A 27,020-nucleotide genomic window follows, 5' to 3' on the forward strand; every position below is an offset into this window, starting at 1 on the left:
ACGTACAAAGGTGCATAAAGCAACGGCCATTTTGTTGTGGCTTCACGCCCACATTAAGCGAAAGTTTGGTGAGTAGCCGAGACTCTATTATCTTTCTTATCAGACAGAAAGGCTATGTTCACACACTGTTGAAATTTAGTGGACGGCTACTATTGTTCTGAAATAGAGGCCGTTATTTGCCATAAAATGACGGCCATCCACTAAATTTTAACAGTGTGACCATTGCCTTTCTTTGTTTTCAATGCACTTCTGGTTTTGGCTGCAAAGTACTGAGCAAACATAGCCTTAATGTGTATTTGTGCAGCTAACAATCTGTATGGGGTTTTTGTATATGATTATATAAATAAATACATTTTTGAAGTGTGCGTTACCTTGCGGGAAGCATTTTTCTCTGTGTCCAAGTCTCCATCCAGAAAGGGCATAGCAAAGGAGCTGAGATCCTATGAAAGAGAATACAATATATTATTAAACTCCATTCACCTCCTATCACTGTCAAAAGTCAGAAAAAGCCAAGAAAAAAAAAGAATTTCCCCTAAAGACTCTGAATAGAAGCCTTAGAACAAACCTTGGGGTTTAGGCAGAGCCATAAATCTCTTCAAAAGCTAAGATTACCCATCTATAGATGTGTGGGATATAAAGCTGCTTTGCATACAGACTTCCCAGAGGAGTATGAATGGCCTATAGGTCTTAACCCTTCCCCTATAGGCCTCAACTAATCTTTATGTTGCTCTCCTCAAGTAGAAACATCACCAATTTGCTCCCATAGCAATAGGCCTCTGTGCAGAGTGACTGCTATGTCCTGATGAGGGGCAATAACTCTGAAACTGCTGTCTACACTGATATTTATTCCTATGTTCTAAGGCTTCTTATTGGAGTGACTAGAAGAGAAAGATAGCTCTAAAAAGTGGCTTCAGAGGGCTGCCTTGCCTACTGTAGATTCAGAAGAAGTGATTGCGTTCCACCTAATTCTAGCCATCTGCCAACATCTGGAAGTATATACTAGAAATAATCCATTGAAGATGTACAAAGAATATACCCATTGTTTTCAGATCAACTGGTGTCAGAAAGTTATGCAGATTTGTAAATTACTTCTATTAAAAATATCATGTCTTCCAGTACTTATCAGCTGCTGTATGTCCCACAGGAAGTGGTGTTTTTTTTTTCTAGTCTGACATAGTGCTCTCTGCTGCCACCTCTGTCCATGTCAGGAACTGTCTGTCCAGAGCAGAAGACATTTTCTATGGGGATTTGCCACTGTTCTTAATAGTTCCGGTCATGGACAGAGGTGGCAGCAGAGAGGACTGTGTCACACTGGAAAGAATACACCACTTCCTGCAGGGCATACCTGATAAGTACTTTATAGGGGTTATCCAGCATTAGAAAACATGGTCACTTTCTTCCGGAGACAGCACCACTCTTGTTTCCAGGTCAGATGCAGTTTGCAATAAAGCTCTATTTACTTCAATGGAATTGAGTTGCAGAATTCCACCCAATCTGGAGACAAGAGCTGTCTCTGGAAGAAAATGGACATGTTTTTTCTAATACTGGATAATCCCTTTAAGGATTAAGATTTTTTAATAGAAGTAATTTACAAATCTATATAACTTTCTGACACCAGTTGATTTTAATTTTTTTTCCCCACCAGAGTACCCTTTTAAGACTGGACTATCTCTTTAAGAAAGAATCATGTGTATATTCTACTACTTATTACTATTTCTACCAATACAAATGTTGACCACGGAAGAATGTCCTATTTTTATCTACTAATATAGCTGAGTCACCTCGCCAGAAAGTTACAGAATATTATGAAGACGCGCTGAGTACTATTCCACCAGGCACAACAACCGATGTATGATATTATTCCATAAACATATTGTTGGTCAGAAGACAAAGCAGAAATACGTAAGATTCGCGATCCCGGGTAAACTCGTGTTGCAAGATTTTTATACTTGTGTTTACAGCATCACATAGTCCTCCGTCACAGCTTCTTTCATATTTTTGTATCATGTGGGAACATGATTTATGTGATTAAGATAAAAATAACACGGCCTCACTTCCCTCAGTTCTTCTAAAATATAATGTGAAGAATTTGGTCCTTAGGATGCATCTTAATTCCTACAGGTTTTGACTTGCAGGAACAGTTTAGGTTGTCAACTTTTTTTTGACCTAGGCTTATAATTGCTATATATACAACTATACATTGCACAGATACAAGAATTAGAATTAAAGGTTTATTCAGGATTAACACATGCCATGTGCCATGTGCAGCAATAGAGCGGTGCAATGAAGATTGCAGTTATTTTCCTGTATGATGGCCCCCTTATGCTCTAAATTACATCAAATGATGTCACTTTCTAGGTTGGCCCCATAAAGTTGGACCCCTCAACCATTCATAAAGTGTCACTGTCGTTTTATTTATTTATTTTTTTTGCAGAAATCCATAGTACAGGCGATTTTAGGAAAATTTGTAATTGGGTTTATTATCTGCTTTCAAAAAGACTTTACCCAGTCCCCCCCCCTCCTTCCTTCTCTCTCTCATTCACTGCTCATTATCAGGAAATCTCGACTTGTTTACATCAGTCGAACCCTGTCTGTTCTATGAAGAGGGGAGGGGGAGATTAGTCAGCAGCAGAGAGCAGAGAACAAAGGATTACACAGTGGGAGCTGTGTGAAAGCCGCTATTCAGAGTTCAGAGAGGTCAGTGCTGACTTCAGAGGAGATAGCCCAGTGATGTAGCTGTAAATTAACTCTTTGTTGTCCTGTTTTGGTGCCTCATCTCCCTCAACCCCATAAGAAAACCATGAAGACAGGGGGGAGAGCTTCAAACTGCTTTTTCATGATAAAAATGCATTTTTTTTGGCTAATAAATCCAATTACAAAGTTTCTTAAAATCGCCTGGACTATTGATTTCTGCAAAAAAAAAATCAAACAACGTGACACTTTAAGTTACATACCCCGGTAATATGCACTTATTCTATTGGACTGTATAGTTGAGTGGAATTGATCTAAGGCAGGGATGGGGAACCTGAAGACCACCAGTTGTTGCAAAACTACAACTCCCATCATGCCCGGACAGACACAGCTAAAGCTTTGGCTGTTCAGGCATGATGGGAATTGTAGCTGCACAACAAACGGAGGGCTGAAGTTTCTCCGTTCCTGATCCAAGGGGTAAAATGCAGATATTTAGAAAAGGATAGTTACACGGGTATTTGTGTACTCAACCACATTAAATTCTGGTAGGCTGGTTAAAGGAGAGGTCTGAGCAAATCAATTTTTTTAACAAGTGCAGGGGGGATGCTAAAAGAAATAACGAGTTCTTTCCTTCCCCACTCCAGCGCTGGTGGCCGCGTACCGCCGCTCTCGTTCCCAGCTGCTTCCTGCTCTGAGCCGGACCCGGGTCATGACATGTGAGGTCCGCTCAGCCAGTTAGCAGCCGAGATGGGACGCCACTATGACCGCTGACTGTCTTAGCGGAGCGCGCACATCACAACCCGAGTCCACAGTTAGACCACAAAGCGTCCGGGGACCAGAACGGCGGTATGCAGCCACCAGCACTAGAGAAATGATATCCTCCCCCTCCACAAGTCGATTTGCCCAGACTTCTCCTTTAAGTCCTCAGCAGCAAATAGTAATGGAAATGTGTTTAATTGGTTCCAGCATTAACCAATGAGTAAGTTCTGTATTTCTATGTTTCAATCAAAAATGTACAATTTAATCACTACAATACAGTACTATATGTTTGAAGAAAATATGTGGTAACAAAGAGTAGTACAGGACTAAGAGGAGTAACCCACTGACACATCGCCTTTAGCCCAACACACTGTATAATGCATAAGGATAAGAATTAGAGATGAGCGAGTCTTGTGCATGCTCGGTTTGTCCAAACCCAAACTCCCTGCATTTGATTAGTGGTGGCTGAAGAAGTTGGATGCAGCCCTAGGGAGTCAGGGAAAACACTGATGCAGCCTATAGCCTATGGCTGTATCCATATTTTCCAGGGAGCCTTAGGGCTGTATCCAACTTCTTCAGCCACCAGTAATCAAATGCAGAGATTTTGGGTTTGGACAAACCGAGCATGCACAAGACTCGCTCATCTCTAAGGATGAATGGGATGAATACGTGGTTTTTTTTTTCTTTAAAGACCTTACTGTCTATGCTGCACTTCTATGTTACAAAATTATGTTGACCTAAAATAGAGGAGCTTGATGTTAGTGACAGGTTTCCTTGTGGGTGAAAGGTCAGGGAGAGTTCTCTACTAAAGGAATCCGCTGTTGCCATTCCCTGACATGTTCCTTTAACTTGCCGAAAGATTAATTTTAGTCAGATTTTCCTTTTTAACTTAGCAAAGTACTGGTAAGGGTCTCTGAGATATAGTATGTTTAAAGGGGGTTATACCATGAAATATACTGTGTGTATTTCAACAGCATGTATGAAAAGAAAATTCAGGGAAAATAGATCCCACTATATATAGGTGAGATCTGCGAAGCTGTGTGTGAGGAACTACTTTCTATACAGGCCAGTGAAAGGAGCTTAAAGTGTCACTGTCGTTTAAATTTTATTTCCAGAAATCAATAGTACAGGCGATTTTAAGAAACTTTGTAATTGGGTTTATTAGCTGAAAAATGCATTTTTATTATGAAAAAACAGTTTGAAGCTCTCCCCCCTTCTTCATGGTTCTCTTATGGAGAGGGGAGGGGTTGAGGGAGATGAGGCACCAAAACAGGACAACAAAGAGTTAAGTTACAGCTACATCACCGGGCTATCTCCTCTGAAGTCAGCAAGTCTGACCTCTGAATAGTGGCTTTCACACAGGTCCTGCTGTGTAATCCTTTGTTCTCTGCTGGCGACTAATCTCCCTTCTCCTCCCTCCCCTCTCCATAGAACAGACAGGGCCCGACTGATGTAAAAGAGTTGAGATTTCCTGATAATGAGCAGTGAAGGAGAGAAAGGAGGGGGGGGGGGACCTGGGGAAAGTCTTTTTGAATGCAGATAATGGCATATTTGCCTAATAAACCCAATTACAAAGTTTCTTAAAATCGCCTGTACTATTGATTTCTGCAAAAAAAAACAACAAAAAAACGACAGTGATATTTTAACCTCTTAACGACCGCGGGCATGTATTTACACCCTGCGGCCGCCTCAGGGAGTTCAGCAGCCGGAAGCAATCCAGTGCTTATCTCATTGATCTATGCAGTATAAATATACTGCATAGATCTCAATGAGAGATCAGTGTGCTTATACTAGAAGTCCCCCAGGGAGAATAGCCCCAGGGGGGCTTTTAGTATATGTGTAAAAAAAAAAAAAAAAAACCTCCCCTAATAAAAGTTTGAATCACCCCCTTTTTCCCATGTTATAAATAAAAATAAATAAATAAATAAACATGTTTGGTATCGTAGCGTGCGTAATCGCCCGAACTACTAATTTATCACAATTCTGATCTCGCACGATAAACAGCATAAGCGTAAAAAAATCCCAAAGTGGAAAATTGCGCATTTTTGGTTGCATCAAACAAAAAAAAAATTGTAATAAAAAGCGATCAAAAAGTCTCATAAGGTACCGATAGAAAGTACACATCATGGCGCAAAAAATAACACCTCACACAGCCCCATAGACCAAAGGATAAAAGCGCTATAAGCCTGGGAATGGAGCGATTTTAAGGAACATATATTTGGTAACAATGGTTTGAATTTTTTACAAGCCATCAAATAAAAAAAAGTTATACATGTTACATATCATTGTAATCGGAACGACATGAGGAACATATATAACAAGACAGTTTTACCCCAGGGCGAACGGCGTAAAAACAAACAAAAAAATAAAATAAACAAAATGCATTTTTTTTCAATTTCAGCACACATTTATTTTTTTTCCTGGTTTCGCAGTGTACTTTATGAAAAAAATCAGCCTGTCATTGCAAATTACAATTAGCGGCGCAAAAAATAATGGCTCATGTGAGGTTCTAGGTGAAAAAATGCAAATGCTATGGCCTTTTAAGCACAAGGAGGAAAAAAAATGGAAGTGCAAAAATCGAAATTGGCTCTGTCTTTAAAGGGTTAAAGAAGTGATCCATGCGTTACTAAGTGCTAGGCTGCAATGCACTCCTGAGAAATACAGCTACGTCATGGTCACCTATGCTCTCGCAATAACCAGATAGGCTAAAACAGGTGAAAATTACACTAGGCAGCGTCTATTTTCACATGAATAGTAAAAGAATAATGGTGCACAGTGTCGGACCGGGGTATCTGGGGCCCACCAGAGGAAATGATCCTGGGGGCCACCAATGAAGAACCAGTGAGAAACGGCATGTAAATCAGTGTTAGTGCAGGTTCTAAAGCTGGGGGCCCTCTGGAGGATCCGCCGGTCCTCTGGAGGGACAGTCCAACACTGATGGTACATATTACTCCTTTTTTTTCCATTTTGAGGGATAACACCTTTAAATAGATTTTAAAATGAGCCAGACACTAACCTCACAAACAAGTGACAATAACAAGCAGGACATGTGTGTAGTATCTAGGGAGGGGTTTGTTATATCAATGGTGCTATTAAGATGCAGTTCTGCTTCCACCAAATTCCTGAACTTTGTTCTGTTAGCAGCAAACACCGGCCTTAATGTCCTGGATTTCTTCCATACTGTCACCTGGCACAAATAAAGTGTTTTTGTGTTATTGGAAGGGCAAACTGCCTTGGAGCCAATCTATTAACTCTTTACATAAATTGTATGTATACTTGTTATATTGCTGTTAATATGGTATAACTATTAATTCTGCATTATGAATATAAATTCAATATGATGAATATTCCATAAAAAAACTAATGATCCTAACAACTGCTGGTTCTTAGTTATAAGGTTAAAGTTAGACAAACATAACTGCCTTTTGTCAGAAATAGTGCCTCTCCTGTCCATTGGCTGTGTCTGGTATTGCAACATAGCACCATTCAAGTGATCAGAGCTAATCAGAGCTAATCAGTGCAATACCAGAGAAAACCCATAGACTAGAGTGACACTGTACCTTAAATGATCACAAAACACTTAATTTACTGTCCCTAGTAGATCCCTGTCCCTAGTAGATTTCTGTCCCTAGTAACAGAGAGACCAGGACAAAATACAGGAAGTGGGTGGAGCTTAGCTACTGCTATGCGCAGGAAGAGATCTTGAGAAAACCTAGGATGTGTATCTGCAAGCTGAGACTGTCCACCAGGTAATATTTATTGTTACTAGAAGTTAAAGTGTAACTGTCATTTATTTTTTTAAGTTTTTTTGCAGAAATCAATAGTACAAGCTATTTTAAGAAACTTTGTAATGGGTTTTATTAGGCAAAAAAAGCATCTTTCTGTACTCAAAAAGCTGTTTCCCAGCCCTCCCCCACCCCCCTTACTTCTAATTAGGGATGGTCCGAACTCTCCGAGGTTCGGGTTTGTATGAACCCGAACGCTTGGCATCAGATTCCCGCTGTCTGCCCGCTCCGTGGAGTGGGTGGATACAGCGGGAGGACCGCCTGGAAAACTGGGATACAGCCTATGGCTATGGCTGTATCCCAGTTTTCTAGGCGGTCCTCCCGCTGGATCCACCCGCTGCACGGAGCGGGCAGACAGCGGGAATCATCACAGAGGGTTCGGGTTCGTACGAACTCGGTTCGGACCATCCCTACTTCTAATCTAATTCTAATCATTATCAGGCAAAGTCGTCTTCATTGCAGAGGAGCAAAGTGAAGACGAGTTTGCTGAGTCCATTATAACCTATGGAGGGGTTGAGGGGGATGAGTGAGCAGGAAGAGAACAGAGCCAGCTCCTGCAGTTTGGAGACTGTCTGGACACATAAAACGCTGGAGTGCTTATCTGTGAGCTTGGTGAGAGAAGCATAGAGCATAATTGACACATAAATCCTGCTTCTTCTGTGTCCTGCTTCCCCTGATATTACTTTTCCAGTAGCACTAACAACTTGCATTTCTGCTTACATGGTGTCTTGTCACCAGCACTATGTCATGGCATAGCAGTAAGGAATGGAACCAGTTCTTACGGAAAAATTTCCCATTTAAGCAGAAATAAATCCATATAATTCCCATAATGCAGGCTTCTCATTACAGATTGCACAAACCATCATAGAAATAACCCCTATCTGCCCGGACTATGTTTTATGTTCACAATGGAACGTGCAGTCCTGACCATGTTGATAACAATTAAAAATAACAATTGCTATGACCTCACATGTCTATTTGGATTGCAGTGGATATTTTCCTGTATAGACCAAACATAAACCTGCCAACAGACATTATTACTTTGACAGTAAATCCATTTGATTTGGGCACAATCTGCAGGCGATCCTATGTCTATGAACACTAACAATCCCTCAACAGTTCATGTCATGGAAAGGACAGATTGGATGAACCTGACAAATTCTATTGTTTCCAATTGTTTCCCAACAGATGAAATGGCTGAACATTCTACAGTCCTCATTTTCTTAATAGGCAAGAGGTATTCTTGATGAGGGGTTGTTGGTGGGATCATTCTATTTTAAAAAAGGGCAGTAAGTGTTACTTACCTGCCCAGTCTCTCACCACTCACTGAGTCTCCAACAATCTCCACTTCCTGGATCCAATCTTGACACACAGGAAATGCATGCAGATAACTGCTCAGCCAATCACTGGCCATAGCAGAGATCCAACTCAACCAGTGATTGGCTGAGTGAGCATTTCCTGTGTCAAGATGAAAAAAAGTAGAGACTAGCAGCACCCAGTGAACATCAGAATCACATCGGGAAGGTTTGTAAAGTTTATTTTATATTTTTCACCTGGCCTTTAAGATTAAAATTCTCATGTCTGACAAATACTTTAAGAGTAAAGGTATACATACGTCTAAGTCATAATTCTATTTATAAATTATATTTATAATGTTTATGGGGGCTGCTCGTTTCTTCCTCTTATCACTGATTAAGACATGTTCATCAGATGGAACAATGAAGAAGGCCGGTGGGGTGGCTAAAGCTTGAAGCCCTTAGGTTGGTCACCGTTTACACCTCACAGGTCACTATGGCTTTAGAAGAAACAGATCGGTGATCTCAGGGAGACCAGCCAAACAACAACACTGCCAGCTGCTAGTGAAAGCGCTCAATGCAGTAAAATCCTAAGTGCATTGCCCCCTGGGAAATATGAATATGCAAAAGAAGAGCCTGTGGAGACTCATCAAAGAGTCTCAAAACACAGGACTAGCCAGATATTCCTCTGGTAAGGACACAGCCAAGGGGTGGCTCCTGTAAGGAAACCACTAAAACCACCATATTAAGTGGCCCTATAAGTCAATGTAATGACAAGGGAAAAACCAAGGCCAGGTATCCATCCACATACTGCTGTTTCGGGGTGTTGCCCCTCATCAGTGTGGAGCAGGATTCTGGCTGGGTGGCAGCAATGCCTACTAGAGCCATAAAAGAAACAGATAGCTGATCTCAGGGAGACCAGCCAAACAACAAGACTGCCAGCTGCTAGTGAAAGCGCTCAATGCAGTAAAATCCTAAGTGCATTGCCCTCTGGGAAATATGAATATGCAAAAAAAAGAGCCTGTGGAGCCTCATCAAAGAGTCTCGAAACACAGAACTAGTCAGATAACCCTCCGGGAAAGACCCAGCCGAGGGGTGGATCCTGTAAGGAGACCATCAAAACCACCATATTAAGTTTCCCTATATGTCAATGTAATGACAAGGGAAAAAAACCAAGGCCAGGTATCCATCCACATAAAGCTGTTTCGGGGTGTTGCCCCTCATCAGTGTGGAGCAGGATTCTGGCTAGGTGAGAGCAATGCCTATGCCTTTAGGGCCTCCACAGGGACTCCTCACACTTTGTAGGCTGCCACAGTAAAAGAGGGTTACACTGGAAATTGTGTTGCTTATGTTAATGAACACCTTGTAAATGGCTGATGGTATTTCAAGCTGCCCTTTATGGAAACTTTTTAACATAAGCACATTTCCTTTACTGAAGGTCAGCAAGTTGTTTCACAAAGAAGGTGCAGTTCTTAAACACGGTTAGGCAGGATTTTCACTGACGTAAAGTAACCCATGGAGTTAGGGTCTACAGAATACCTAAGGGATGATCATCTTTACTTTAACCCTTCTTATTGCTAGTCCTATGACTTTCCCCTTAAGCAGGTGGTCACTGTATCATGGTAGCTCTCAGAGATGGAAAAACACCTCCACTTGTCTCCCCGGTACTATAATTCTCATCAATGGGGTGTGAATCTAAAAAAAAATCCTTAGTTCTCTTCAGTCCCCTGACAAATCAGAAGAAGGTACAAAGCTGTTCCCCTTGGATGTAAATGTTAGGAGGACCAGTGTTAACCCCAAGCTGGCGTAAAGGAGAAGTCCGGCAAAAATTTTCATTCATGTATTTAATTGCCCCCAAAAGTTATACAAATCACCAATATACACTTATTATGGGAAATGCATATAAAGTGCTTTTTTCCCTGCACTTACTACTGCATCAAGGCTTCACTTCCTGGATAACATGGTGATGTCACGACCCGACTCCCAGAGCAGGAGCTGGCATTGTCCCAAGCTGTCCTTAATGACCTCTCAGCAAAGAGGCTGCTCTACTCCTCCTACCAAATGATAATAATCCGCACTAATCAACACTTAGAGCTGCCTCCCCACCACCGGACTCCACTAGTCCCGTATCTTCAAATATGCAGTACAAAAATATGTATGGAGGAAATAAAGGGGGCGCATGAGGAAGGAGGAGTTTGTTTCCTCCGAAACGTCCGCGGTGAGGATGTACCTGGCCGTCTGTGTCTGATGAATACATCAGCTGTGAGCTTTAGTATGCAACTAAGAAGAAATTAAAGAAATAAATGTCATTAAGGCATTGTGAGTATTTTTTGCTTCGGATCTCCGCAGCGTGAAGGTTCCTGTCGGACCGACTGAATCTATATTGCGGTGAGAAACCCTTTATTTCCTCCATATATATTTTTGTACTGCTCTACTCTTCCTCTCACTAAAGAGGCTAACTCCCTCCTGGACTTCCTTCTGCTCAGTAGAGAGGCTGGACCAGAGCGAGCTTCTTTCCCTCATGTGCAAGGTTCCTAGCAGCATGTATGTGTTACTTACAGTTAGAACAATCTAAAACTTAAACAATGCAAAGAGGTAACAAACAATCAATAATACAGATACATCTGTAACAAGTCATTGGTTAGATGACACCCAACCACATGTCCTGCAGTGATCCCAGTGGGACACTGCACATGATATAGTTCAGCTTGCTTGAGGCTTTGTTCCCAGAAAGCACAGAACAATACAAGATGCCCTTTATTTTTATTTTCCTATTGAAATACACATGCACACTCAGCTATCTAAGGTATATGGCTACCCCTTAACAAAACATAGCTCTGATTTTAGATATGAAAGGAATATATTTTTGCAGGAAGGAGAGTAAAAAAAAACATCCCCTGTGATAAGGAACAAGAAAGAAATAGGAAAATAACATGAGAACGTGCGGGCTGACCTCTTACCTGAGTTCAACAACTCTCACTAGAATATTTGTGGATCAACTCTCACTAATATGTTTGTTGTTGCCCACATTGTTTTCTGTTTTTACGCACAAACACCGCGGCGGCGGCACACAGCACGAAAACATACAACAGGAATTTTCCGATAAAACATGTTTGTTGTCTGTGGCCTTCAGCAAAGTACTCCTTTTACAAAAAGAAACACTACACGAGGAACCAGCAGAAATTCATATTAAAACGTCTACATTTACAGCCTGTGTCTGTTATGGCTTCAGATTTTATCTCTTGTTGTTCTTATGTGAGCAGCGAAATAATCCACTATAAATACAGTGGTGGAGATGGCTTTCTGCTTGAAGAATAGGAGAGGACTCTGATATGTTATATTATATATACTTTATATACGCAACCATAAATCATACATAAGTCTCAGTAAATATACGCTATGGTTTATTATATTGCTTTGGATGTGGATCTCCTCTCGCACTGGGTTGGAATTTGCTAAGGTGTTTGCACCTAGACTTTGTAGAATGTACAAACATTTGGAACAATTCTGATGCAAAGGGGGTACTCCAGCGAAAAATGTCTTCTTTTAAATCAACTGGTGCCAGAAAATGCCAGAGATTTGTAATTTACTTCTATTTAAAAAATCTCCAGTGTTCCAGTACTTATCAGCTGCTGCATGTCCTGCAGGAAGCGGTGTATACTTTCCAGTCTGGAGAGCAGGAGAGGTTTTCTATGAGTATTTGCTCCTGTCTGGCAGCAGAGAGCACTATGTCAGACTAGAAAGAATACACCACTTCTTACAGGACATAGAGCAGCTGATAAGTACTGGAAGACTGGAGATTTTTAAATAGAAGTAAATTACAAATCTCTGGAGTACCTCTTCAAAGGGAAACTAAGAATCTGCTGTTATGTACCTCTAGCGTAAGATCTGCTGAGTCCTGTGTCAGTCATCTTATTTTCCTCTGTGGTACTGTTCTGGATTATTTGTGATCCTAAGAAAATATGTAAATTAGTCTGTTTGGTCCACTGGGGGCATTCCCCCGACACCTCAGCATCTTGGCTACCTACTAGCTTGCACGTTCCCTCCTGCCTATTCATATTCATCTATGCATAAGAAGCCATGTCTCTCTCCTTGGACAATCTCATGCTTGCACAGTAACAGTACCTGTACAGGTCTGGTCCAAGGAGGGAGACGTGACTACTCATGCATAGATGAATATGAATAAGTAGGAGGGGATGTGCAAGCCTGCGGGCAGATGGGACAAAGCACTGAAGGGTAGGGGGAACACCCCCTAGTGCACCAAATAACCTAATTTCCATATTTCTCTAGGGGCTTAATACTCCAAAATGGCGCCACAGAGGGAAATAAGAAGACTGGAATTAGCTGATCTTCAGATGCTACAGATACATAACAGCAGGTTCCTCTGTACAAAGCTGCTGTTAGTTTTCCTTTAAAGTGTCACTGTCATTTATTTTATTTTTTTATTTTTTTTGCAGAAATCAATAGTACTGGGGATTTTAAGAAACTTTGTAATTGGGTTTATTAGCCGAGATATGCATTTTTATTATGAAAAATCAGTTTGAAGCTGTCCCCCCTTTCTTCATTGTTCTCTATGGAGAGGGGAGGGAGATGAGGCACCAAAACAGGACAACAAAGAGTTAATTTACAGCTACATCACCAGGCTATCTCCTCTGAGGTCAGCACTGATCTCTCTGACCTCTGTATAGCAGCTTTCACACAGCTCTCGCTGTGTAATCCTTTGTTCTTTGCTCTCTGCTGCCGACTAATCTCCCTCCTCCCTCCTCCCCCCTCCATAGAACAAACAGGACTCGACTGATGTAAAACAGTCGAGATTTTCTGATAATGAGCAGTGAATGAGAGAGAGAGGAGGGAGGGGGGATCTGGGGAAAGTCTTTTTGAATGCAGATAATGGCATATTTTCCATAATAAACCCAATTACATAGTTTCTTAAAATCGCCTGGACTATTGAGATCTACAAAAAAATGAAACGACAGTGACTCTTTAAGTTTAAAGGCAATCTGTGAGCTCAATACCATGACATGGATCAAACATGGGCAGAAAGCTGATACAGAAATAAAACAAATGATACCTGTCTCTAACTGTTAACTGTTGTCTGTTTGCAAAGTTATAAAATCATGCTTTCATTCTAAGCTCAAATGTTTTACAGGCTTAGCTGAGCTGCAGCATGCATGCCTCCTCCTCCTCCTTTGGCTGCAAACCAAAGCTTGTACATAACTATGCAGGGCAGGCAGGGGTGGAGGAATGAGGAGGCATGCATCATTTTTATAATGCCCAGTATTATTTTTCTTTCTAAGAACAAATGAGATCCAAGGGGACAATGACTTGTCAGCAGATCCCACTGAAAACAACAGGACCTGCAGACAACAATGCACAGTAACGTCTGGGGACATTTCGGAGTGATGTAACAAAGTCTAAAAGTGTCAAAATATTCTACTGAAAAACAAATCAATTTATGTCTATTATGACTATCCACAATGTAATAATACACATATAACCAGCCGTGTGTGCAAACAATGATATAAGGGCAGAGGTTTAGCTCAGGTCATTGAGTCAATGGATGTTTCATTTGTTTTGGTTAGTGCCATTCAGTATAAACAGATCTCACAATGATCAAAACAAGGACGAAGGTACCAGTGAAAAACAAGCATTGTCTACGTGTACTGTACGTTCTAAAGAACCTTAGGAATCAAGGCTTTTGTGTTTCTCCATGGTTTGCAGAGAACCACATTTCAGGGCCAGATGAAAGTAAGTTGTCATCAAGGATAGAGCCACTTATGTTAATAAAAGTACAGCCGAAATAGTGTGACCTTCAGAAACCTCCAAACTTACTTTGCGAGTACTTTTCTTATACGAATCCTATGATAAGTTAAAAGAAATAAAAAGGTTCTCATCTCTGTGGGTGTCATAATAACAGATTATTCATCGCAGGCACGAAAAATATGCTTGATCATTCCAAACATACGGACCATGATTCATCACTGCGGGGATAGATCATCAAAGAGATGCTACAAGAAATAATGTATGAGAGTAGAAAACAGTATTACAGATGTATTGTAACATCAAGACCAAGTATTTCAGCACCTTGCTTAGCAAGTTAAGGAGGTTATCTCAGTATTATCCGAATGGGTCAACTATAAAAGTTTTGCTTAGGTGTCTTATGTGCCTTTATACCTGATGTTGCTTCATCCTGTTATGCTGCAGATGTGCATCCAGGCAAAGCTATGGCTGTGAAAGGTTTATCCAGACATTAAAACTGTAGAAACTTTCTAGAAGGAAGGTGGAGCCTAATCCTAGCCCTGCCCAGGAGGAAGACAGAGTCAGCTAAGAGTGCAGGAGGGAGAAGAGTAAAGAGACAAGTTGTGCAAGGAACTCACAGCTATGGATTAGGTCGGCAGCTTTCAGCCAGTCCTAGCACACCCTTGGCTTTCACATTATGTATTTTTTAAGGATCTGCACCCCGCAGCTGGGAACTGAAGTACAAATAGTTTGTACATTCCACTCCCGGGAACTACTGAGAGAAAGATTCAAGAAAGACTGGAAACTGTGAGCCAAGCAGTTGTGCTCCTGTTGGTTACTGAAAGGCCAGAGAGGAAACCTGTTCCACACTGAGCAAAGCCTGCCTGTAACCTCTGGTAAAGACTGTGGGGGAGATTTATCAAACATGGTGTAAAGTGAAACTGGCTCAGTTGCCCCTAGCAACCAATCAGATTCCACTTTTCATTCCTCTTTCATGCCCCTAGGGACTACTACTAATATGATTTTAGTGCAACCAACCTTTCAACTGCCCAAGGAGTGCCAGAGGTCAGGTGGCAAATGCCAACCAGACCATAACAAAGAACCTGATCATCAACCTACACATCCTACTGGACCTCTGTCACCATGAAATCACCTTAGCTTGTTGCATTAGGGACTACAGACATCCAGCACCCCATCTTTGAAACAGAGCAGAGAGCTCCTTGATACTCCTAATCAGTATATTACATGTACAGTGGTGCCTTGGATTACAAGCATAATTCGTTCTGGGACCGTGCTTGTAAGAAGAATAAGAAATCATAGAAATGCAGACAATTGGTTCCACACCCAAAAAATAATGATGTATTATTCTGAATAACATGTAAAACAGATGAAACAAACATTCAGAAACAGCAGAATATGTGATATTATAAGTTACTGTACAGTAATGGAGAGGATGGGAAACACAAGGGCTGATAGAGACTGCAGGGAGCATGAAGGAATGAGCAGGACAGATGTGGGCACATACATGCAGCACTCTCTGTCCAGGGAGAGAGGGGTTACAGCTATGGAGAGATTACCTCCACAGTCCTGTCCCCTGATGTAAGCCCCAGCCTGAAGTGGATCTGCTATGATTTGGAAGGTGAGGGAGACTTCCTGGGTCCTGAGTACAATCCTGTAGACCACGCTATGCAGACCATGCCCCTCCTCTAGTCTCCCTTCCTCTTGCTCTTAAACCAAGTCACAGTTTTGAAAAACTGTGAGTTCTTAAACCAAGTTAATCTTAAACCAAGGTACCACTGTATAAGCATTCATCTGAATGTCCACTGTTTAATACTTTATTTCCCATGCAGTTGCTGTTGCAGTGAGTATAACCATTAAAATATTTTTTTTTCTTTTTGTTGTATCATTTACCTGTTAGCCCTACTTAAAATTTATGAATAAATTGACAACTGGGTGTTACCGTTCCCCTAAAAGGCACATGTATGTATACAGTCTGACACTATTTAACCGGTGCATACAGTATGTATTGACAAGGGGAATAGTGACACTGTGTTTGGCCAACGACTATCACATGTGTGGATATCTTTAAGGGATATTCCAAGTTAAAACACATTCCCAATCCACAGGGGCAGCTTTTCTCACACTGATCTCCAATGTTCAGACAGGGTCTGAATACTCAAAACTTTCGACATGTGTTATTTAATTCTTTTGATTACTTTTACCTAATCCCCCCCAAAAGATTTGCTAAAACTATTACCATGATATTTACCTACTGACCAACAGGGAGTACTAAGGCCATAAGCAAAGCACCAGGGGCATTATTTTAATATCATTACATTTATTAATTCACTAAATTACACTATGTCTGTAGATTGTCAGTCTTATGTTTTGTGGAAATGTTTTGGTGAGTTCCATCTACGTGCCAATTCCCATTGCCTTTCTCCATTTCCTCTTTTCCACTGCTGCTTTGCTCTGTACAGTGACTCAAGGAGGAAATTCTGATTAATTTCCTAGAAATTATGGAGAAAAAGCAGTAATCCCTCTAACTACTATGCAGTATAATCATGTTTATACCAGGATATTATAAGAGTTTATCAATACCCTCCTTTGATGCAACTGACTTTTAACATTGCATCATGTTACATCCAGCGACGCTGTTGCTTTATATGGAACACTATGTGAAATTTCACCATATGAAATCCGTAATCATCATGTGTCCAGGAAAAAAAAAAAAAAGAACAAATAATCAATATCTACTTGGAACTCAGTCTGCACAAAGCTCCTCTGAAGGTATAAAGACAAGTAAACTGCAGTTCCTAATATACTGCACATCTACAGGTCTATATGCAGAACTAAAATGCTATGCCGACCGCAATGCCATAAGTTACCAGCAACCTGAGGCTGTGCAACTCCTATAACAATAAGAAAAAGATGTTTGTGACTTACAGATCTGAGATATCCTCACGATAGATGGAAATGTCTATGGGTAGCAATGAGTGAATAATATCACTGTATTCCTGGGCTCCTACTTGCATTATTGTGCTTGCAGCAGATGGGCATCAATGCGGCATGTGTTTCCTAGTTCCCTTCACAGTGTAAAGTAAGAGGGAAGTGGACGGCTCAGGTATCTCTGTATATTACAGGCAGCCCCATCCACCCATTCCTGGGCCAAAAATGTATCAGGGCCACTGTAAGATCCTGTTACATCAACACAGCAACCTGTCAGATTAACTCTTACTACCGAGAGGGTGCCACAAGACGTCTGGGTGAGCTATGGCCATAGCTTCTCACCATGCATAGCCCTTTGGGTGTATGACGTATAATAGTACCTTCATAGCGAAATCTGAGGTTTCTGAAGAGACCCTGATGCAGTCAGGCAGCTTCTCCGTGAGTCTTCCTTCCAGTTTTACAGTGTGTTGAGAGTAATTTCTGTACTGAGTTTATAGGTAAGACTGTCACCACTCACCCCACTCCGTTCTGTTATCTGTAAACAGTTGCCATACAAGAGAAGAACAAGGTGGAGCTACTATCCTATAAACTAACTTTTATCACCTAAACCTAAGAGGAACATTTAAGAATAAATGCCTGAAGTCAACATAAGAGAATCGGCCTATGCAAACAGGAGTTATTAGGGTATATTCACATGCGACGGAATGGTTGCAGAAGTCTCAAAAAGTTTCCCATTCATCTCAATGGGACTTTCTGAAATCCATGTACCTGCTGCATGCTGCTGAATGGATATTTCAGTTGCTTATATTCCTGCAATATATTTACTGCATGTGAATGTACCCTTACTAGGCTATTCACTACGAATCAAGATTTGCTGCGAATCGCGCTGTCAACAACACAAATTCCCGACGATTCATTAAAGAAATTTGCACACACAAAAAAAAAACAATGGCGGCCACACATGCTGTCTGGAGAGTCACTGGACAGGAGAAAGGGATTAACAATAATCCTTAGCGCCGTCCAATCAGCTGCAGGCCGCTCTGTGATGTCAGCACCTCCCCTTCTATTTAAGGCGGTTCAGTAATGGAGGTGGCCAGTCGGCTGTGTGTGGAGGAGATAGCAGGATGGCAGCAGGCAGTTAGAGCAGAGCAGGGAGAGACTAACAGAGCGATATAGGGACAGAGAGAAGAGGAATGGCAGAAATTGGATGAGTGACTGGCTGATTGACATTTTTTTTTATATTGAGATTTTCCGATTTATGACTTTTACAATAACATGTTTTAACAAATTTGCCCTTCTGTAATATTCCCAGTACTGTAGTTACTATAGTTTTGGCTGTTTTAATGAAATTCGTTAAGATTTGATTTGAGTTTGAACAAAAAATCATAAGGCTCACAAAACGAATTTCCAGTCAATTCAGTCATCTCTAATGTTCTCACAACTTTTTTTCCTCTCAAAGTCTGTCAAAGTGACAGACTTCATTTCGATATTTGGTTGCCCATCAGTGCAATGACGACTGTATGTACATTTCTTGTTTAGGTGGACTGATTGCCCTTTGGGTGTGTCTTTAATTGAAAAGTCCATTGAATTTAATTGTAAAAACAGTAAAAAAAAGGGAAATTGTGTGAACAACTAAAAAACCATGGTCGCTGTTTGCAAAAAAACCTCCAAAAATAATTGACATGATCATTATTTTGACATCTGCTCAGACAACGTCATTTTACACATTGTGTGCACTGGACGTCCGTCATCCCATTGACTTCAATGCATTGCATTGAAGTCAATTACATTAAGGCAATAACGGACGTCTTTTTAAATAGAAAAGGTGGCTACCTTTTCTTTTTCTTTTTATGTTGTGTGAACATAGCCTTATAGTGATCTCCAACTTGTGGACTCCACAATTCCCAGCATACTTTGTTACTAGGAGTCAGGATATGCTACAAGATGTTTCTTTGCAACAGATGGGAGCCACGGAGATCTGCAGATCAATATAATTTAAACAGAACAAGTATACCTAACACTTCTCTCGGAATTGCACAACAGTCTTGATGGTTACAGTTCTCAACTGAGAACACTTTGTGGCTACATTCACTCTTGGTGCTCTATGACCGGAACGCTTCAGAAAATAGAATGTTAACAAGAGTATAACGGTAGTTAGTTCACTTCACAAAAGCCGCTACTTGATTTATGCTACTACACACAGGTCTGTACCTGTCGCTCTCTGTAAGGTGATTACCCTTGATAAGATCCTGCTTTAAGGGTTATGCTCTGTAGGGTAGTACCCTCTACTGACATCACTAGGCCTCACTAACTCCTGCCTCCAGAACTTTCTTATAACCTTTAGGGAAAGATAAGGCTTGCTCCTATGGACTCCACACTTAGGTATCCCACTTCACTATCCCTCCTATTGTCTATTAGGCCCGGCCCACACAATCCCTACTGAACCAGGCCCCAATCTAGGTAATGTTTCAGGGCTGAGTAACCAGCCACTTTACAGACCTGTGAAGCTACTAAATCCTGCTGCAACTATCTACCAGTCCCACATGACTCCATCAGTCCCTAAACAGAACCTGACTACATCCACGACCCATGACCTGAGCACATGGCCGCTCACCCCCATACAGGTTACCCATAACTGAACTTTATTGGATCGTGGATGAGGACAAATATAAAAACAAACACCCAACATGTTTCAGGGCCTGGGCCCCTTACTCATGGATTTGTCCCCATTACCCTAGCAGATTCATCAATATTAACTACTTACAGACTCTCAGCCTATACTGCTTTAGTGGTAGCCCACACAAAATATTGCAAGCCACCTACATTTATAGCCAGCCCTTCCCAATCCTAGGACAGTTGTAGCAATCATTTTATTAGCTCTACCACTTCTCTCCCATTATTGCACATATAACCCATTTGTATTTTTACCTTAACGTTAACAGTATAACCTCCTGCGAAGATACAGATACCACAGTGTCTCGTATTACTCTGCCATTGAGTTAAAATAAAAGTAAAAGTGTATTGTTACGAACTACCTCTAAGAGACTAGCGTCATTGCCCTAGTTGTTGTCGGCAGTGCTTTTCAGGAAGAACGTGTGGTTTCTTTGTTTCCTTTAACAAAGCATTGTAAATATAAACTAAGTTAGATCTCTCCTCACAAATTCAATCATGACAACTCACGTCTATGAACCAGTGACGAAAGGCAATGCAAAGAGCAGTTCTCACTCCAGCACACCTAGCTATTGGATGGACATTTATTGGAAGCACCAACCTACAGTGGCTGCACAGGAATTGGAGGGCTTTGCAATAACTGCTGATGGCCATGGTTTCTGAAACCTGATGAGATATGGTGGTCAGAAATTGCAGGAATACAAACAGTTCTTCAAAAGGAGACTTTTAGGATGGAAAGAGAGGTGGTGGCTAAAAGAGAGGGAATAGGCACCGTCCCCTGAAGAGCCTAAGATGGGTGCAGTACATAGGTCACCATTAGAGATAAGCAAAGTGAACCTGGGGAATCAAGATTTGCTGCAAATTGCGCTATCAATTCGCTTTGTTCTTTAAGGAAATTCGCAAAAAAAAAACAACCCCAAAATCGCGGACACACATGCTGTCTTGAGCGTCGCTGGGGGGAGAAAGGGATTAACCATAGTCCCTAGCGCCTGTCTAATCAGCTGCAGGCTCCTCTGTGATGTCAGCCCCTCCCCCTCTATATAAGGTGGTTCAGCAACGGAGGTGACCAGTCGGCTGTGTGTGGAGGAGAGAGCAGGATGGCAGCAGACGGTTAAAGCAGAGCAGGGAGAGACTAACAGAGAGTTATAGGGACAGAGAGGACAGAAATAGTGGAAATTTGATTTTTTTTATTGTGATTTTTCCAATTTTTTACACTTTTACAACAACATGCTTTAACAAATTCGTCCTTTTGTGATGGCCCCAGTATTGTAGCTACTATAGTTTTAGCTGTTTTAATGAAATTTGTTAAGATTCGATTGGTGAATCTTAATGAGTTTGATCGAAAATTTGCGAAGCTCAAGAAACGAATTTCCATCTGCTTTGCTCATCTCTAGTTACCATGCTTGGAGGAGCTTGAGTTAGAGGAACCTTGACATGATGGTAAAAGGTTTAGGGTTGGGGGATAGTAGACAGCTGGACATCAGGGTGCTAGCTTACCCATTAGCAGGAGAGGCTGGGGGAATGGAGGCTGCAGTAACAATGTAAAGAATGCTGTCCCCCAAGGAAGAAGTCAATGGGAAGTTGGCTGGAGGTTGTAAGAGGCAGAGACAAATAACCTTGGATTGGGGGAGACTTCAAACATGGAAGTGACCTGAGCAAGGGTGTAGCTGGGATTCACGGGGCCCCAGGAATCCTGTACGCCTCCCCTCCCCCCTCATTCTTACTTTGCCCGACACAGTACCCCTGTGCTCCTTCGTTCTCCCAGCTCCCTGGCGGACGAGTGATGTTACCTGTGTGCTGGAGAGCTGGGAAAATGAGGGACACAGAGGGACTGCACCTGGCCAGGTGAGTATGTAAGTATGTCTTGTAGCTGAAGGTGCAATGACGCCTGTGGTCACTAGAGATTGACTGGGCATGAAGCCAATGGCTTCTTGCTCCATCAGTCAGATGCTGGAGCATTTAACTGTGATCGTTTATCACAAGAACTCACAGGTAAAGGGCCAGGGGCCCTGTAGTAGTTGCCTGGTCTGCCTTTATGGTAGCTACGCCCCTGTACCTGAGAGAAACTGTATTAGGTGCTAACTTGACAAAGCAGTTTGGTCCACATATAAAAGAAAGCTGGTTACCTTGGGGCTTGAAAAATGCCTTGGATGGGATTGCTGGAGGGGTTAAATAATCTTTTCCTAAATCTATCTCGGCTATATATATATATACGGTGCAGTTGGAAAGGGCTTCTCGCACACATTTGTACATGTACAGTGCTGGGAAGTAGCCGGCTGAGGAGCTGAGCCTGGGAAATCTGCTGAGGGAACCAGCTGTAACATACAGGTGGACTCCCACTGCAAGAGCCAGGACTGGAGATAGCAATGATCCTGGGCATTTAACCCCTTAGATTAGGGATGGGGAACCTTCGGCCCTTCAGCTGTTGCAAAACTACATTTCCCATCATGCCTGGACAGACAAAACTAAAGCTTTGGCTGTCCAAGCATGATGGGAATTGTAGTTTTGCAGCTGGAGGGCCAAAGGTTCCCCATCCCTGCCTTAGATGGCATGATCATTAGCAACTGTAGCATTTTAGTGGTTATGAGATGCTTTTGTTACCCACTGACCCCCTGCCACTAAATGGCTAGATGCCAGTGGTCTGCCACCTTAGTACCCTTAATAGGCATCTTTGTCTTTTTCAACGGTGAATCCTCAACCACAACCACCACATTGCGTGTCCATTATATTTTCAGGCTTTTTGCTTTTGATAGATTTTTTCTTTTTGATACAGTAAGAGGCTATGTTCCCACTACAACAGGGGTATGGAACCTTGGCTCTCCAGCTGTTGCAAAACTACAACTCCCATCATGCCTGCACAGCCAAAGCTTTAGCTTTGGCTGCCCAGCATGATGGGAGTTGTAGTTTAGCAACAGCTGGACAGCCAAGGTTCCCTACCACTGCTCTACAGGAACAGAGACAAACAATAAAAGCCACAAACAATGATCATGACAATGGTTACTAATAGACAGCCGTCTTTTCTTGATAAGATCCTGTAGTTCTTTATTATAACTCTCACTGAATACTTGGAATCCAGCAATCTAATAATACCCCAAAATATCTCATACAGCGAGAAAATGGACGAGATTACATTGAATACATACAGTCATGTTTGGAAAAGCTGAGACACTTGGCAGCAAGAACGTCTGTATGAGGGACATAAGATTATTGGCTGCATATCTAGTTCTGTAAATTCAAGTTCATTTAAGAAATCAATGCTAGAATGAAGACGAAAGGCGGCAGTGGCGTCGTAGTCTGCCTGACTGTCTCTTGACCCTGGTCTTTGCTATTGGACAGAATTGACTAGACTGTACTGTCAACCCTGGAGTAAAAAATATGTAATTCTTTAGCTCTAACAGGCACATTATAACTACATGACCCACATGCTATACAAAATCATCTGTTCAATACAGACACAATTATTAGCAAAAATTCTTGTAGTAATATAAATGACTACCTAGTAGATGGGTGTAATGCAAAACTTTAATGTCATTTAAAAAAAAAACGTTTGACATGTCAATTTTTGATTAGTCGGGATCGGGGCATTGATTATTAGAATGAGCTATACACTGAACAGTCTTTTCACTGGGGTACAAAAATACAAAAAGTAGCCCCTCTGCTGCCATCAGTGGCTGTGCCGGGAACTGCAGGGCTTCAGAAGCCCTGGTCTTAACACAGATATTGCTCATGCTGCTGTAAGCATTACAAGCAATACTGAGCCTCCCCTTATGTATATTGTAATGCATATCAGCATAGAAATTGAGTAAGCAGTCTGTGTGAAAACATGTTATTGACAGCTATCCCGGCTCGCTCTGCTTTACTGTGTTGTGTCGTTCTTCACACACACCGCTTCCCCAGTTGTAATGTTTATTCTAACTTTAATATGCACTAGACATTAGGGGAGGCTCAGGGCACTATTACATGGGCCGATGAAGGCTTTTGTTTACTGAGCCTATTACAAGGCCCAATAATCATTTAGCAAGGGCTGCACAGACATCATTAGCGATGTCCATGCAGACCTTGCCCAAACAGTTAGTACATTACCTTCCACGCTTGAGGTCTTCTCCTGTACTCTGCATGTTTCCCAGTCCCGCGCTGTAGCTTCAGACCAATCTCTGAGCTCACAGGCCACTCAGCCAATCACTTTCTAGGACGGCCGTGGCCAGTTATTAAATGAGCAGCCTGTCAGCTCAAATAAGCTGCAGTGTGTAGTGCTAGGAAAAGAGCAGAAGGCAGGTGAAGACCACGAGCGTGGACAGGTAATGTACTAACTGTTCAATCATCAGCCGTCGGCCGTGCATCGGTATTACATGTAGAGATCTAAAGTAATGATCAGCTGATGATGGTTAATCGGCTGATCGCTGTCTCTTTTACACAGAGTGATAATCGGCTGAATCGGCCCAATTCAGTCGATTATCACTCCATGTAATATCGCTGAGCAATATCTAACTGTTCGTGAACCAGGGCTTCTGAAGCCTTGCAGTTCCCAATACAGCCACTGGTGACAGCAGTTATTTGAAAAAAATCACGTATATTTATATTTTTTTTTATTTTTTGTTTGTTTGTTTGTTTTATTATTTATTTATTTATTTATTTAATAAAGTTGTATTACAAACTTATGTAACATTATGAAAGATTTAAAAAAAAAAATTGTCTAGAATACCCCTTTAAGTTCTACAGCGGGTGATTATGCTGCTCTTGAGAGTGACCATGTGTGTAAGGGGATTGAGGGGAGGTAGTTAAACAGCCCCTTGAGGTACATCAATATAAAGCTGTGGTCCTTCTTGTTTACCCTTGGTCCTGGGTAATAGAGTAATGAACCATGTCATCCAGTTCTTGACCTCCAGTTGCAAAATCTGAGGTTAAATAGTGTCTTTGTACATGTCTACCTTCACTCTAGATTATTAGTTCTTCAGATTGGTAATAACAGACAGGATTGCTCTATAAACCTGTACCTAGTAGAGTGCTACTTGCCAGCTTATTGTTGTATAAATACGCTTTATTGTTGTGGTATCAAATATCTGCCTTGAAAAGATACACAAATAATCAACAAAACTAATGTGGTAGAGAATATCCTAATTTCCCATATTCCAATCTCTGTGAAATTTATTATGTAATGATGATTGCAAAATTAAGACCATCACGACATACAGTATATGCTAAGTATATCCATAGGCTATAATGGGCCAGATGTATGCCAAAGGTGTGTGTTCTGAGATTTATCAAACATGGGGGGAGATTTATCAAACATGGTGTAAAGTGAAACTGGCTCAGTTGCCCCTATCAACCAATCAGATTCCACTTTTCATTTCTAACAGACTCATTGGAAAATGAAAGGTGGAATCTGATTGGTTGCTAGGGGCAACTGAGCCAGTTTCACTTTACACCATGTTTGATAAATCTCCCCCATTTGCAATGCAGAGGTATCCCACTTTTTTTTTTAAACAAGGGAGTCCATGGGTGGCTCCTAAAACGATCAGGCGCACATTTGCAAGGATTGGAGATTTATGCTTTGAATGATCACAAAATTGCAGCAAAATGCAGCAAAGACGCAACAAAATGCCATGTGTGAACACGGCCTGAGGGCAGATTGATGGGGGGGGGGGGATCTTAATTTTGCACAAAACTTTATATTTAAGCACAAGGCAGCAACTGAACAAAATAAAAAAAGTTAAAGGGAACCTGTCAACCGGGAGACCGGGGCCAGACCTACCCTACTCTCTTTTCCCAGTGATGCTCCGGTTGCTTGTCCCGCCGCCAAGAAATGAAAGATGAATGGTGGCAGTTTCTCCGTGGCGGAACAGGAAGCCAGAGCGCCAATGGGAAGAGAGGGTAGGTAATCGGCACTCTATTACAGGGTAGGGTGGTTCCGGCCCAATCTTCCGGCTGACAGATTCCCTTTAGAGGGTTGGAAGACTTTCTAAATGCATTGCACATTAACACACCCTGGTGAAATTAAACCTCAACTTTGATTGGTTTCTATGGGGAAAACCAGACTGCTTTGGTTTCAGGCATATCAATAAATCTCGGCCTATGTGAACAGTGCTTCTTTAGATTACCTTTAACATAAACCACAGTCTAAAGGCCCTACTACACCAAGGAATGATCGGCCGTATTTGGCTGATTATCAGCCGTTACAGGTGATAATCGATTGGTAATATAGCTGGTGTTAAAAGGCAACAAATAGCCGACATGCCCGATGTCAGCTGATCCTTGTCTTTCAACATGTTGAAAAAAAATTATGATAACGACAGTCTGCTGGCCGTCGCTCCACATAATAAGTAGCAGGCCACCGCTATCTCCTATGGGCCCCTCCTGCAGTTTCTATCTCCACCCCCCCTCCCCCGCATTTTTCTTACCCGCTTGCACGTGTTGGCAGCGAGCGGTGAAGAAGGAGCAAGCGGCGGATGATCAGACAGGTCAGCACTCGCTTGCACCTCCCAATTGGCCCGTGTAATAGGGCCTTAACGGTTACTTTACACAGATTTATCTGACAGTTTTTTGAAGCTAAAGCCAGAAATGGACTTGAAAAGAGGTGAAATCTGTTCTTTCCTTTATGATCTGTTCTCTGTTTATAGTCTGTTCCTGGCTTTGGCTTCAAAAACCTGTCAGATAAATCTGTCTGTGTAAAGGCACCCTAAGGCTACAAAGACAACACCAGGGTGAATTTTATATGGATGCTTCACTACACATATCTGTATGTAAAACTGAAAATTAAAGAAACAGTACCCTTGTTAATAATGTGTGTACTATGACATAATACGCCAAGTAGAATATGCTTTTAAAATCCCATATCATATTTTTTTTTTACATGAACCCTCTAAAAGATACTCTCTCAGCTACAATACTAAGGCCAAGTCTGTGTGAGGATGAAATGTCAACTAGACATGCAATAAAACATGCAGAAACCTTTAGCCGAGTTCACATGGTCTATTAGTGACAGCTTCTTGTTAAGCCATGGGAGGATTAGTTTAAAAATACTATACATGAAGCACTTTAATAGGCACATACTCTTAGTTCCTGAAATTTTTGACCAACATCCCTGAAGACAACTCTGACAATTATAAAAAATCACCTTGGGACAGATTTAGAA

The 27,020-nt window shown here is 41.6% G+C and overlaps 1 protein-coding gene across 2 annotated transcripts in view; it reads right to left on the bottom strand.

The window, feature by feature from the left end:
- The window catches only part of PRKAG2 (protein kinase AMP-activated non-catalytic subunit gamma 2), a 208,607-nt gene that overhangs the window by 137,950 nt on the left and 43,637 nt on the right, over nucleotides 1-27,020 (bottom strand). The window contains exons 1-2 of one of the 2 annotated variants that reach the window (XM_069958858.1): nucleotides 17,599-17,617; nucleotides 372-440 (exon numbers count right to left, since the gene is read on the bottom strand). In XM_069958858.1, coding sequence (XP_069814959.1) covers nucleotides 372-440; nucleotides 17,599-17,604 — 75 coding nt within the window. In that variant the 5' untranslated portion in view covers nucleotides 17,605-17,617. Of the gene's footprint in view, nucleotides 1-371; nucleotides 441-17,598; nucleotides 17,618-27,020 lie in introns of those variants that run through there. The other variant, XM_069958857.1, reaches the window with a different exon arrangement.

The sequence above is a fragment of the Dendropsophus ebraccatus genome, chromosome 2 (genome assembly GCF_027789765.1).
Source record: "Dendropsophus ebraccatus isolate aDenEbr1 chromosome 2, aDenEbr1.pat, whole genome shotgun sequence".
NCBI classification, from domain to species: domain Eukaryota; kingdom Metazoa; phylum Chordata; class Amphibia; order Anura; family Hylidae; genus Dendropsophus; species Dendropsophus ebraccatus.